General features: G+C 42.0%; 1 protein-coding gene across 1 annotated transcript in view; it reads right to left on the minus strand.

The window, feature by feature from the left end:
- LOC132260646 (titin-like) overlaps positions 1 to 14,816 on the minus strand; it is a 60,949-nt gene extending 46,133 nt beyond the window's left edge. Inside the window, exons 1-8 of the mRNA XM_059758903.1 lie at positions 14,214 to 14,816; positions 5,391 to 5,513; positions 4,336 to 4,821; positions 3,048 to 3,869; positions 2,599 to 2,946; positions 1,977 to 2,153; positions 1,149 to 1,907; positions 20 to 211 (exon numbers count right to left, since the gene is read on the minus strand). Of these exons, the coding sequence (XP_059614886.1) occupies positions 20 to 211; positions 1,149 to 1,907; positions 1,977 to 2,153; positions 2,599 to 2,946; positions 3,048 to 3,869; positions 4,336 to 4,821; positions 5,391 to 5,513; positions 14,214 to 14,339 (3,033 nt within the window). The 5' untranslated portion in view covers positions 14,340 to 14,816. The remainder of the gene's footprint in view (positions 1 to 19; positions 212 to 1,148; positions 1,908 to 1,976; positions 2,154 to 2,598; positions 2,947 to 3,047; positions 3,870 to 4,335; positions 4,822 to 5,390; positions 5,514 to 14,213) is intronic.
- Positions 14,817 to 15,060: the final 244 nt, after the last annotated feature.

Below are 15,060 nucleotides of genomic sequence, written 5' to 3' on the forward strand. Positions count from 1 at the left end.
TTCCTTTACAGCATTTTACCTCATCGAGCAATTTGAAGAATGCAACGGACGATTCAATTGACGATCTGGATTTCCTTGCCCGTTCGCTGAATTCCTCCCATCGCAGCATCAGCTTGCTCTTCTCCTCCTCCACATACGCCCTCGTGTTGGGATACGTGGCAGAAATATTTTCGGCACTCTGACGAAAGTTCTCAATGCGCTTTCCAAGGAGCTGCAATTTAAGTGGAAATTGTCATTAATTAGAGACTTATAACCAATTTGCTTTTTACGATGGCCAAGCGTGTCACACTCGAGTACACCATTTAATCAACTCTCTTTTCGCGAATATTTATCTGAAGAGTCGCGCAATTATTTCCTCTGACACTTCTTGGACGTCGTTCAACGGGAAAAGTCGTCAATATGTTTCATTTTATTTTGCAATTCGCTCATGCAATGTGGTTTCGGGAGGATATAAAGTGAAAATCGCACCAGAAGAAAGCCGGGGAATTTTTACGATATATCTGTGACTTGTTCTTTTCGGTTTGAAATGGATGTGAACGGAAAAAAAATTGTTATTGCCTGTGCGCTCGTCTTATTGTATTTGTCCTCAATTTGTCTGCACGACGCTCGGGACGCGGCGAGCATGCTGAAAATACATCTACATGTAGGCGTTTGGAAAATCACTTTTCTTCTGTTTCCCGCAAAAGAAAACTAAAATTATACACGCAACTTTTTAATTCACTCCTCCATGAGTATTTTTAGTTGAATATACGCGGCGGCGGTGGATGTAATGATGACGGGAGTTCTGGAAGCATTCTCATCCTCTTGTGTGTGTCGCCGCTAATAAAATCAAATAAAAACAGCTTCTTGTGGGCTGTGAATGTCTTCTAATTCCAAAAGATCCAAAAATCCTCATCTCGCGCAACGCGACGCATTCGGTTATTCAAAGTTTATATACATATGCCGGGAAAGTTTAATCGTTTCGCTTGTCTTTCATTCCCATTTCGCATTAAATCATCCGCAATTTTACTCTCTCGTGCCACCAGATTCAATAAACACGCCACGACTTTTTGGGACACTAGTGTTTACTGTGGCAACGCCCACGCACTCAGCAAATGGATGCGTCTGATCGCGAAACTGACCAATAAATTTAACACAGCCATACTCACTTCGATGGTCCTCTCGAAATACTCAAATGCAATGGACTTGGTGGAGACGGCGGCCAGTGTTTCGCAACTCTGCAGATCCGTGTCCTCGAGTTGCCGCGCCATGTCATCGAGATTGCCGTGGATCTCCTTCAGCTCCTTGTTGAACAGCCCCAGCTGCTGCTGCTCCTTGAGCTCCGTGCTCTTCGACTCGATCTGCGTCTCGAAGGTCATGCGGAGTTGCTCAAGCAGCGAGATTATGCGATCTGTGTCATGCTCCTTGGCGCCACTCGGCTCCTGTGCCCGTATCCTCTCGATGATGGTCTCACTCTGCGATATGAGCGACCGAAACTGTGCCTTCACGTTGTCCCGGAACGCCTCATGATCGCTCACAACACGCTCAGCACTGTCGCGATTGATCACTTTCTGCGTGGCGAAGTACTCCTCGATGCGACTCTTGGTGGTGAGTATGGCCTCTAGGAAGGATATGATTGAGATCACGAGAGCCTCGTACTCACTGGCGATGCGATCGAGTCGGCTCTTGATCGACGTCAAGTTCTCAATCACTTGCTGCAGCTTCTCCGTCGTGGCGCCGTCGTCTTTGGCCTCGAGACCGGACGTGGCAGTGATGCGCTCCTGCAGATCACCCTTCGCCTTCGCAATGTCGCCCAGGACAGATGTGAGCTTCTCCGTGACGAAGGTCTTCAGGGCAGCTGGATCGGTGGTGGCGATCGAGAGCACCGGATAAAGCTGCGCATCGAGCTTCGATGCGGCGTTGAGTGTCTGCAAGAAAACACCCTCGCAATAGTAATCCTTTTTCACTTGCCATCACCTACAAAATTGCCCACTCACTTGCACATTCTCCGACATGATTTTCTCCCAGAGCAGCTCCGTCTCTCGCTTTGTGGTAACGCGCTGCGTCCAATTTTCCCAACTTTCCGTGATACTAAACTGTCGCGAACTGAAATCGTTCAGAATCTCATCGACGCGAGAGCAGGCACTTTTTGTTTCGAGATATGGGTCCGCGACCTGTTACATAAATAGAATATCATTGACGTTTTGGAGAAAAGCCAGCCATTCAGACGCACAAACTCATGAGGAGAGAGATTTACTCTCTAACTTTCATCTTTATAATTATAAAATTTACTGATAGACTCATCACTGGAGTTGGCTAATATTAAATAATGGGGGGAAAAGGGAGAATTGTGCTCTCAAATTGTGTGTTGTGTGTGGGGAGATGCTAATAAATTACGCCAATTAAGATATTCCCTCAATTGTAGATTGATTGATTAGTATTGCATCACTTTTTCTAATTGCATTTTCAATAAAATCCACACACTGGCTCAGCAAAGATGCTTTTTGCTACAACTTCCAATGCTGTTATATAAATGTAAATATAATGTTGAGAACATCTAAACTGACGGATGTTATAAACATTTCGCATAGACGACATTAATATGCACATAAATCTTACTTTGGATGCCTCATCGATAAATCTCCGCGCCGTCAGCTTGATCTCCGTGTAAGCCGGCTGGATGACTGTCCAGGCTTTCTGGATGCGCTGCAGATTCTCCTCGTTGGGCGCCGTCTTCAGGATTGCCTCAATCTGATCGAACGTCTTCGCGAGACTCTCCGACTCGTCCAGGAACTGAATGTACAGCGACACGAGATCCACACGAGCCTCCGTGATGTTCTTCACATCCGTCCAGTGCTTCTGCAGCGCTTCCACCTTCTCCGTGATGTTGCGTCGCTGCTCCTCGTCCACTTCCTCGAGAATGGGCGCGAGGGTCGTGAGTAGTTTATTAATTTCCCTGCCTTTTCCCTGCGGCGGAAAGAAAAAGTGAAAGCAAAAAAAGAACATGACAGGGTGCGAGTGATGAGGATGGTGTGTAAGAAATATGGGCATTTAATGGGATGTCACACCTCGAGATCGGCCAGCAGGCGATGCTGCGCGCTGAGGAAGTCGTGCGCAGTGGGCAAGTTCCTGCCGAGAGAGTTGTGATTCTTCAGCGATGACTCCGCAGTGGACACGAGCCAAGAGAGGATCTCGTTGTAGTGGAGGAAGAAGCTGTTGATGTGCTCGGAAACGGTGACGTGTCGCTCGCTGTTCATTGAGCAGACTTTCTCTAAATAGATCTTCCGATTCTCCATTTCGTCCACCACTCGCTTCACGCCCATCACCTCTGGCTGGGTGCGACCCACATCGTCCATGAGGCAGTAGCCCATCTGCACGGGCTCGTCGATGAGGCCACTGAGTCGACTCAGGAGGCGCGTGTACACGGAAATAGCTTCCGGCGCCTCCGAAGACACCTTCACGGCCGCCACTTCCGCCTCCATCGACTCGAGCGTGGCCAGCACCTTCTCGGCGCGGTTGAAGAAGTCCTTCGCCTGCAGCAGCCAGTTCTCCCGCCGGTCCGTCTCGTCGAAGAAGTCCGTGCAGCGCGACAGCACGCTGTAAGCCCGCGCGCACGCCTCGTCGCCGGCGAAGCAGTCGGATCTCACCAGCTCCTCCGTGGCTTTGGCCACGCGCAGCGCGCGATCCCGCAGCAAGATGGCATCGTCCTTCAGGCCCACGTACTCCCGCAGCAGGTCATCCACGATGCTCTCCGTGTCGCCCAGCGTGAAGGAGATGGACATGTCGCTCTCGCGGCGGTGCAGCAGCGCCTCGATGTCCTCCAACTCCTTCACCAGCGTCGCCAGCTGCAAACACTGCTCCAGCTGCGACTTCCTGCTCTGCCACGCGACCTGCAAAAAGCGCAAGTACAACAATAATTGCTCGGCCTTTCAACAGCTAAATTTATCTTAAATTGAGCGATATATGAAGAGTTGGCCCGTTGACCCATTTGCAGGGCGCCGAATGAAGTCACTGCGCGGCGACCCGAGTGGCAGAAAATTGATCACACGACCACAAAGTGTTACGATTTTGCATGAATTGTTGGCAAACGCCACAATCATAGACAGTAATTTATGTCTAATACTCAATACGATTATTTCAATCAATAGCATTTTGTGTACGTGTTTATTAAAGACTTTTTGATGCACTTTCAAGTGGAAATGATGATTATTACAATGAATCAATGGATTTCAAAATAAACCCACAAATCTTTAGTGTGAATTTTATCTGCTTTAAGCCAATTAAACCTATTCAAATATCTTCTTTACATCCTTTCTACTTATGTTCATAGTTCATCGTGACACAATCTGGCTTTACCTCTAAGGAATTGCGTCTGTCATGGAGATCTTCCAGCCACAGTTCCACCATTGCAATGGACTTCACAGCGTCGAATCTGATGTGATCAGGTCGCGAGTCGAGACTCCCTTCCGTGGCGATGTCCTTCAGCTGCGCCAGCAGTTCGTTGCCATCGCGCAGAGCCGACATGACGGAGGCGAGAACGTCCGTTCGCAGCTCCTTGATTTTCGCGAGGAACTCCTCGACGGGCTCCACTTCGATGGGGATCATTGTGTCCCTGCACGCCTCCTCCAGAGCGCTCATCTTCCCGCGACACGCCTCCAGCTTCTCGTGGAAGTTGGCATTGGTATCCGCGATGAGCTTGCGGCGGTGCAGCAGAGCCGTCATGTCGTCCCACACGATCTTGATGGACTGCTCCATGGCGTCCAGGACCTCTGCTCTTGGTCGCTTCGTCTCGATCATCTCATCCACTTTCCGCAGAAACTCCTCCACTGGATTTGTGTTGTCCTGAAATAGAGAGAGAGAGAGAGAGACTCTGTGTTAAACTTCTTATCTGCGAGGCATCGAGATCTGAATCTGCAAAGTACACAAATCTTGCAACATAGTTGCTTAAGCTGCGTTTTACTTTCTGCCTTGTGCATTGCTGAAAATCTCGGTGAAATTCTGTGATAATGTGCTATTGCAAACATGTGTAAATATGAAATTATTGACCGTTACGAAAATTGAGATCAGATTTTCTTCTAATCAAAATTCAATCTACTATATACCTAATTCCGCTGCTCTAACAGAATCATCTCAATTTGTATCTCCCTTCGCGATCACTGCTCGTCATACTAATGAGGTGATAATGCCCCAAGATTCTGCCCGACTTTGTGCGGCAACATGTGAAGTACAATCATCCGCACACGGTGCATCGCAGAGCATCTGCTCAGATCATATGGCATTTGCTCATGATCCTCACCTTCTCCCCCGTATCGTCGTGTAATCAGTAACGCACTGATAAATTCCCCCATCGTCGGCACACTCACAAAATCAACAATAAACACTGGCTGGATATACTGGGCTTGCCAATTTACCTGTAATTTCCTCAGCACATCATCGTGCTGCCGCTGCAGGTGGACCGCCTCATCCAGATCACCGCCAAGAAATGTCAATCGCGGTTCTGCCTCAACGACTTTTATGTGAAACTGCTCGCCACTCTAGAATTAGAGAAGAGGAGAGAAAAATTGCCACTGTGAATTGCATGCAATTTACTGTTTTTACTTTTATCAACGCTCTTGAACGCTTTCTAAACGCACGTCGCTAAGAGAGAGGGAGGAGAGCAAAAGGAGTGTTTACGCACTTGTGTCGAAGGCACAACTTTTTTGCCAACATCTTGCCAAGATCTCTTCAACACAGCGAGTGTGCGCTCAGTGACTTCTGGAAATTGACAATTTTGCGGAGAAATTGCACAAAACGTGCTGCATTTCTATTGACTGTGTGCAAATATTTGGCAAGCAATTTGCACAAGTAGCGCAATGAACGCTAAACGTGACACCTGAGATGGTTTGTTTTATCATAAATTGTATGAAAGCATCCTTTTTCACACATCCATCGATTGGCTCGAAAGACTTTCTATCCAGCTTCGATGCGTCGATGAAATACTGCGTCTGCCCATTTTCTCTATATAATTTCCTCACTATATTCCACTTAATAGAGCGATTTTAGAGCATTGCGATCATGGATTGAGAACAACCAATAATTTTGTAGGAAATTATTGATTGAGATTAATAAGATTAGGATCGAAACTTCGCACAGATTTCATATTATCTGAAAATTTTATAATTCTATACATTGTGTGAAGATTAGAAAATGTTTTTCGAGCTGTTTTCAACCTGACCAAGGGGAAAATTAATCGCAAGTTGAGATCATTAACTTTGTGATTATTCAATCTTTTTTCGATTATTTGTGATTTTAATTCAAATTCTGATAATTTTTCTGATTATTTCATTAAAAATTGAGTATTTTAAAAATATTTTTTGATTATTTTCTGAATATTTGATTAAAAATTGTTTGTATATTATATTCTGATTCATTTATTGAAAAAAATCTTTTCTCTTTGGTATTCTATTTAGAATTTTGATTATTTTTCAATTTTACTTTGGAAAATATTTTTTTGTTATTATTATTTTATTCAAAATTTGATTATTTTGCAATTTTAATTGGGAAAACAATCAGTTTTTGATTATTTTATACGAAATTTTTTTTTCTTCAAACTTTACTTTGGAAAAATAATTGTTTTTCAATTTCATTACTTTGTAATTTTTTTCTCTGTAAAACAATAATTTTTTTGATCATACAATTCAAAATTTGATTATTGAAATTTTTGTGTAATCTTAGTTCAGAATTTTCTTTTTTGATTATTTTATTCAAAATATGATTATTTTTCAAAATTTACTTGAGAAAATATTAATTTTTTTCTATTTAATTCAGAATTTGGTTTTTTTGTTTTTTTTGTGATGTTACTCGGGAAAAAATTCATTTTTAAAAATTTTTTAAACAAAATTACATGTTTTTTATTTAATTTTAATTGGGAAAATAAATATTTTTTAAAATTCTTTATTCATAATTTGATTATTTTTCAATTTTACTTGGGAAAGTATTCATTTTTTTATTATTTTACTCAAATAATTGATTATTTTATTACAGAACACTTAAGTTACCTCAAAAGTCGCCTCATGATTTGCCCCTTGAACCCGATTTTCAACACTGTATTTTTGCTGATTTCTTTTCTGTGAGAATTATTATGTTTATGATGCCTCATAATTGGTTGTGGATAAATTTTGTGGCAAGATTAAATTCGATCTGATCTCCTCAATTCTTGCCTCAATTCATAAAATTGTAATTTATGGAGCGCAATCAAGCCTGGCGCGAGTGCTTAATTTTTCTCAAAGAAAGCAAATATCAATTGAGTGATTTCAGTTTGTATTTCAATGTAACATCAAAAAAATATTACTGTGAAATGCGAGAAATGTTAACAAAAATGTTTTGAGATATTTCAAACGCACCGTGAATTTGCAATAAAATTCACCATCACTGGTTTACAGACGATGTTCCGACGCGTCTCCCATGGACTTTCCTCCGCGTCCATCGATGGTATCTGACCGAAACAAGAAACACACAATAGTTACACATGTTCAAGTCCTAAATTTTGTGCGCCGCCCGAAGTGAAAATTGAATTTTATGATCCGCAGCAGCGACCGCAAGAATGCTGTGCGCTGTGGTGAATTGTTGCGAGGGGCAAGAAGGAGTTCAATCGCCTCTGTGAGTCGGAAATGCTGCAGAGTAAAATGTTAAGTGTCATTTTCTACGTGAGGAATCGCGCGAAAGTGTTGCAAATCACGATGCCTCGTGGAAGAACTTAATTAGAACCATCAAGTGCGCAGTCAATCATGAAAGAATCAACACACATTCGTTAAGGCGCGCCGCGGGTTTTCCTTTCAAGCCGCACTAACAGAACAATCATCAAGAGCAGCAACAGAGCCTCAGTGTGATTCTCAAGCAATATGTTGGTCAGTGAATTTTTGATACAGAGAAAGTTGGGAGTCGGCTGATAAACTTGATTATTTAATGTGCCTTGTACTTACATATTTATAACTCTGGCCATAAGTGATTAATATGTTGAAGTGTATTAATAGGAACATATAATGTCAGGAGTTGTAGGCCTTTCAAAGGGGTTTCACAGCCAGATAAATTGTTAATGAAATGTGTGTTTTACATCACAATTAATTCACTATTCTAATTTTAAACACAATCATCACTCAAAATACTTCAAAATCCGTCAGATCTTGTGTAAATTGAACGTCTCAAAGTGTCTCTATTTCTGCGCTCAGGTGAAGAAGTTGAGTTGTTAGTGTATGCAAATCTCTGCCTACATTTTTTCTATGCTGTAACATGATATTACATTATAACATCATTGCAATAGTGATTTGAGTTCAATTCTGATCAATCACTGTACTAAAACTTCTGTTACATGTTTTTCCTCAGTGAATATCATTATCTTCGCTTTTTCCACTTTAAATCATACCATGTATGAATATTCATTTTAACACTTTTGCTAATACAATTGGCAGAGCTGTAATAGCAATTTATCGATTCATTTCCTCACCAAATCATATTCCAAAAGAGAGATACAGAGAAACATGTTCTACTCTTCGATATGTTTCGATGTGCGCGGCCGTGATTTATCGTTATTCAACAACCAACAACCAACAGGCAAGTGATATGGGAATAGGCAATATTGCCAACAGGGCCGCAATGAGAGTAGAAGAAGATGGAAAGAATTGCGGGAGGCGAAAAAAAATAAATAAATTTCATTGATTTACTGGGCGTTTTTCCTGACTCATTTTTCGCTGGCCAAACGTATCATCTTACGCACAAGTTGCTCGCCTCTTGCACGTCTTCGCACATGATCTCAATCTGGCTGTGAGATCAGCACACCAGCGCGATCATGATCACATGCAACCACATGGAGCCACCATCTGAGGCTGTGCAGAAATATTTCGTACTGATCGAATGTGTGAAATGCCAGTGCGTCGAGTCGCTTTCGCCAGACAGTCTATTAAATGTTGTGCCTGTATTGGCGTCTTATCGAATCGGGTCAGTCCCTTATTGCCGCCCCGCCGATCTATCGGCGGCATCGCGACTATCGTGGCTGAAATATTCACTCCATCACGTGGCATTTGCGCCAACTTCCCTCCGGAAGCCGGTCACCGTTCGTGCTGTTATTGCTGTGATTCGAAACATGTGGGCGCAATTGATTTCGCCTTGAGTAATTCGATCCATTTCTTTTAGCGTGCTGCGCGAAATTCAACTCATTTCAGCCACTACAACCATTTCGCGGTGCGTTGTGAATATTTCAAGTATGTCGATTGTGTAGTCTCGGCATCTCTCCACCATCAATATATGTATTGATTTACACACATCATTTGAGTATTTGATGAATTTCATTGGCGTGGGAACTTTTTCCTCACTTTCTTATGCTTCTCATTGTGAAAAGTCATACATTGAATAAACTCACAAAGTCAATATTCATGTAATATCTCATCTCATTAGACAAGATCTCACTTGTGGGTCGAGTGAAAATGATTGAATCCCATGCAAATCACCTCTCAAGCACACTTTCTGGGAGGGTTTCTTTTGACCAGGCCGGGTTCGTAAACCGGGTTTCGCGCGAGATTTTCAAGATTATGGCCAGGAGAGGAAAATCGTGCACATAAAAGTGCATGTACGACAACAAATTGCAGAGTGGAAAGACGGTAGATGCAGTTATTATTAATTATCTTCCCCAACGAAAGGTAATTAAATGCATTTGTAGCTCATAATGTTTTGCACAAAATTGCCTTGATTCAGTTCTTCTTGCCGCTGAATGGGAAATAATACCTTTGCAGGCTCAGTCACTGGAACACAAGCGCGCGATGTTCGGAAAGAAGTCCAATATCATGGGCAGAGAGACGCAATATTTCTGTGTTCTGAGTGGAATTTGTCATGAGGATAAATTGTATTCAAATTTTATGACTTGCATTTGAATTATCGCGAAAAAAGCGCCTTTTTTTCCACTCTCAATTCGGCGACGAGTGAAACGATGTTGGAAAAGGTTAAATTTGCAAGAGTAAACTCTGGACGTTCTGCCAAGTGGAACATTTATGGAAGCCATGGGTGAAAATTGCTGTTATTCCACACCAGTCTTCCTGTGCGCATCTTCTTGGCGTTGTAGAAAAAGATCACGGGGCTTATCTCAAATGAATTGCCTGTGCGAACGTGGTTGAGACTCAATGATTACAGGCCAAGTTCATAAATTTGCGAAACTTGATTTTTTTTCGCCTTTTTTCTCAAATTACTTTGCATATTCATTGGGGATCTTCTCTCTTTTGCTCACAAATAACATAACTTTGCTGCTGTTGCTGCTGTTGTTGGTCGCGATTAGATGGAAAATAGTCAATTTATAAATAAGATAAATTTAAATGAATTACAACAAATCAAACCATGGTTAAAATTATACTGTTCACAAACAGTTTTTGATCTCAACAGCTGACATTTTACATAATACGCCATGATAATGCTGATCATTTTCACTTTTAGTTTGAATTATATTCTAGAAAATGCTCCACATTTCCCAAACATTCAAACAACATTAACTTTTTTTCGCATTCTTTTGCTTCACATTAAATTTAATTACTCGCGCAGATTTTTTTCTTTCGCAAAAAGTTGATCTATTGATCTGGGACAGTCAAACAGATCGCAGAAATCGAATCACTAATGCCAATTAGGCCTTCCCAAGCGTTTTATTTTTAGCATAGCGAGAAATATCCGCTTAATAGGCAGACAATTTCTTATGCTAAAATTAACAACAACAACAAAAAATATGACCTTATAAAGTCCGTCAATTCTTCTTGTCTTCCGAGCATATTTGTTTTCGGCTAATCGCACCTCGAAATTGAACGTTTGCTGAATATCACAGAGATATTTATTCTGAAATCGGAGAAGTTGGAACTGTACTGATGAATAAGATAGCTTCCAATTGAGTATTTAACACAAAAATAATCCCATTTTAGTTGTATTTCTAGAGCGTATAATTTTATTTCGCCACTAATGGCCGTCATAAGGAATTCTTGCAATAAAACCCAAAGAAGTGCAGTGCAATTTGATTCAGCTTTATGACCATTTCAGCCACTCTGTCCATCAATTGGCCGCAGAGGTACAGCTAATCTTGAGCTCATCAAATTCCTCAGCATCTCTCAAGATGGACTGTGAGAAATTCCATCCTGTGACTCCGAATATGACGCAAATCGGGAAGAGCGAAAGGTGAAGCAGCTTAAGAAAATGGAGCAAAAATAGACGCAGACTCACTCGAAAAATACGCATTTGACAGAAATGTCTTTTAGAACTTCCAGAGGCGCTTCACTCCTTAGGCTTGGCAGAAATTTCTCTCCGCAGAGAGAGAGAGAGAGACGCCTATTTATTGTTATGACTTCCTCTTGCGTGGCTGAGAAGTGAAAAAAAAAGCATCAATATGGCTCAACTTCTTTCTCTCCCTCGCTAATGCCATTCGCCATGAACATTAGTGAGTGCATTTTCCTCACTTTGCCCCGTTCCTGCTGCATTTTGCAGTCATCGCGAGAGAGAAAATTGAATATTATTACTTGCATCAACGGTTAAATATAAATTTTGCATCGCTTCTCTAATCTCCCTTAGCTCGCCACACAATTAATTCAACTCCCCATTGGGTGGAATGCTCAGTAGCGCTCTGCTGGCGTCTCGCAGCATTTAACTTCTTTCACTCTTGAACTCTCCGACGTCAAATATTCGCACACGGTGCGAAATGCGCCAAGGAGCAATTTGAATTGAGGCATATTTTTAATGGTTATTTGCTTACTGGACGATTAAGCCGCAAAGTGCATTGCTTTTCAGCAATTTTCCTACCTTGTCTTGTTGCTTTTCATGTAAAAACACAATTATCTGTTGAGATATTCAATCAAGATTCAAAAAGCGATACTTTATCATGCCACTATTCGATTTCCCCTGACAAACTATGTAAATCTAATTAAACAAGCACAGGAAATTCTCTGTCTATTCGAGCGACTGGGCGGAGCATATCAGTGGGCGGGGCTTCTTAGAATATTCTCAAAGCTTGCTCAGTTCAAACATTGCGAAATATTAATCATCATCTCAAGTAATTTGGAATGAAAATGTATTAAATTATCGTTGGAATGAGGAGAGAGTGAAATATTTCTCTGTTATCCGGAAAGTGGCATTATATTTGAAACTCCAAAACGAATAGAAATATCGGGGCCAATCGAATATGATTGCACGTCAATGTGTCTGCATGTGAGAGAACGTGAGTTCGAGCACCTCCCAAACCCCAGCTGATCCATCAATTTCCTCATTCAATTCCTTCAATTTACACTTTGTAAAAAAACTATCGTGTGTTTGTCTAACATGGTCTTGGGTGAAATGTGAGAAAAAAAAATGAGGATTCACGTGAAGAACGCCATTGCTTGGTCTATTCAATTTGCAAACTCTGGCGCCTGGCAGAGTATTGAAAATGCTTGGTGAGAATTGTCTGAAGAATTGTGAGGACGCATTGAGACTCATGTCGCTCGTCTTGACAGTCGCACAAATGCAACATCTGAGCAAGTAATGTTGTGGTCTTCATGTTTTGCCGCTCAGTGGGGCTAATTTTAGAGATGGCAGCAGGATTTTACCAAGAGCACTTGTGAAACTCCATGAAAAGTGCGTTGAGCAGCGCAAAGGATGGAGTTGTGTGATTTCAGAAGCCTCGGCACTTCTTACGTTTCGGCGATATATATCAAAAAATGGGGAGAAAGAGAGTGTAAAATTGCCGAATGTGCTGAACAGTGAATGTTTATGTGCATGAGTTGGGATTTAAAATTAGAATTTTAAGACTACGTCATGAATGTTTGTACTCATCAACTGTGAATTTACTTTCCATTTAGCATATGTGCGAGTTTTTCACTGTTGATCTTCGATATCAGAACGCCCGGCCCTGGGAGGTGTTCATGAGGAGGAGGCGGAGGAGAAATGAGAATATGTTGCTGTTCCTAATTCTGTTGAGAAAGACCATTAAACTTCACTTATGTATGTTTCTTCAAGCTGATCTTTTCATCGGACTCAATGGGCATATAGCACAAAATGCCAGATCAGTTGTGTTGCGTAAGGCCAAAAGGAAGATAGGCACACACACTCCAGAGTGTGGCCCATTGATTGCGTCGATTAAATATTTAATTTTGCCGTGAAATATTTTAACGAGTTTATTCTCACACACCCTGAACGCCGCCAAGATGTAGTAAAAATTTGCATATGCGAGACTCTCTCAGAGTGACTTCCACTGAATGTTTGGCATAGTCAATGCGAGAGTTGAATAATACATAATTGCTATCGTTTATAGGTGACATATGTGTGACACACACCGCCCCAGAGATGTGCTAAGTGACCCTGGCGAGTCGCAAATCTGATGTCACGTCGCGAAGCTATCCAAAGCTCAATCCGTTGATGTGTTAACTCTCTTCAAAGGTGAATCTCAGCGTATCAACATAAGAATTTGTGACTGGTTTTTTTTTTGACAAAAAAAAACACATTTCAGGGTGCTGAATGTGAAGATTTGTGAATCAAAACTCCACACAGAAGATGTTGGCAAAACATCGCGAGCAAAAAGTATTCATGTTTCCTCCGTGGTTGATGTAATTATTTAGATATATTTGCTAATTAACTCATTTCCTCAAGATCTTCTTCTCTGAATAAGGTAAGATAAACTTGTGTTGGGCGATGGAAATCTCAGTAAATGTCTGCATTTTCAATTCTAATGATATTAAGTACACGTTAGTCTAAAGTGAGCAGAGAAATAACATATTTTTGCTACTTTTGCATGAAACTTATCATTAAATAAAATTAAATTTGATTACACAAGTGTTTTTCATATATATATTGGGAAAATTTACGCTTCAAGCCGAATAATTTGAGCCTCTGAGGCAAATTGACAATATCAATATTATTTTACTATACATGAAAATCTCAAGTAATTATACTGGCAGAAAATTAAGATCTTGCTTCAGAACATGAACCAACTGCTCATGAGATTTCATGTGTAATTGAATCATGACCAAATTATAGCTGAGGCCTGAAGAAAGTGCCATGTGTTGGGCATGAAAATCACACACATTCTCCGCTGGTTCGCGTAAGAGCAAAGAAGTGTCGACGACTATCGCTGGCGATAATCGCTGGAAGTGAATTGAGCACTCCTCCGATTGCGCCTTCCATGCGTCGTGCGACCTTTTCAACTTTCACTGACATTTACCATCCACTTTAATTATTTCTGCGACAAATTGCAGAGGGAATCTTACTTGCAGCAGCGCCACGACGAGTTTCACTGGTCCACTGTGGAGGACAATGGTGCTGATGGTCGTCGTTCCGGGCAGGGTTGAGTGGTATCCAAAGGCCTCGAGAGAGGCTGCAGCGTCCGAATCCATGACTCGTTTTGCTCTTTTTTCTCCTCTGCCAAAATATATTTATTGCCCCAGCGAAGAAGAGAGGGAGGGGGGAGAAGAGAATACACACGATATGTTGTGGATGATCACACAGAGAACATTCCTCAATTGGGCATTAGATCACATTAAATTCCATGCGAGGCTAAACTCTCGAAACTATATCTTTCCGGGAAATTGTCGATAAACATTTTGCAACTCCGGCGCAGCACTTGAAGGGGATCCGCGATGTATCCAGAGAGAGAGTGTGTCGATATATTTTTAGGTCCAAGAACTGTGGTGCGGCGCAAGAAAATCACCCCCGAGTGTGGTCTCGAGACGAGGAGAAGTGAGTTTATGGGTTGGGAAGGAGAGGACGAAGAAGAGGCACAAGCACAGGAATTTATATTGATTTGCAGCAGACACGATTGGAGCCACACACCCTGAGACCGACCACCGCACTCGCGATCACTTCAAGAACTGAGCGATCGAGAAAACTGAAGAAGTTATTGGCGACTTGTTCACTTGCCTCTGCCGCAGCTTCACTCGCGCGCGCACACAGCTCTCCATGCGATCATGTGTTCACGAGCAGCCGGCGAATGCGCCAAGAGCGGCGTGTGTGTTGGGAAATATACAAGCACAACACACAACACAACACACAACACAACACGGGCTCGAACACAGAATTGCGAATGGGCAGAAACCTTTCCTCGGCGGGCCGCGAGCG

Source organism: Phlebotomus argentipes, unplaced genomic scaffold, assembly GCF_947086385.1.
Source record: "Phlebotomus argentipes unplaced genomic scaffold, Phlebotomus argentipes genome assembly scaffold_18, whole genome shotgun sequence".
Lineage (NCBI taxonomy): Eukaryota > Metazoa > Arthropoda > Insecta > Diptera > Psychodidae > Phlebotomus > Phlebotomus argentipes.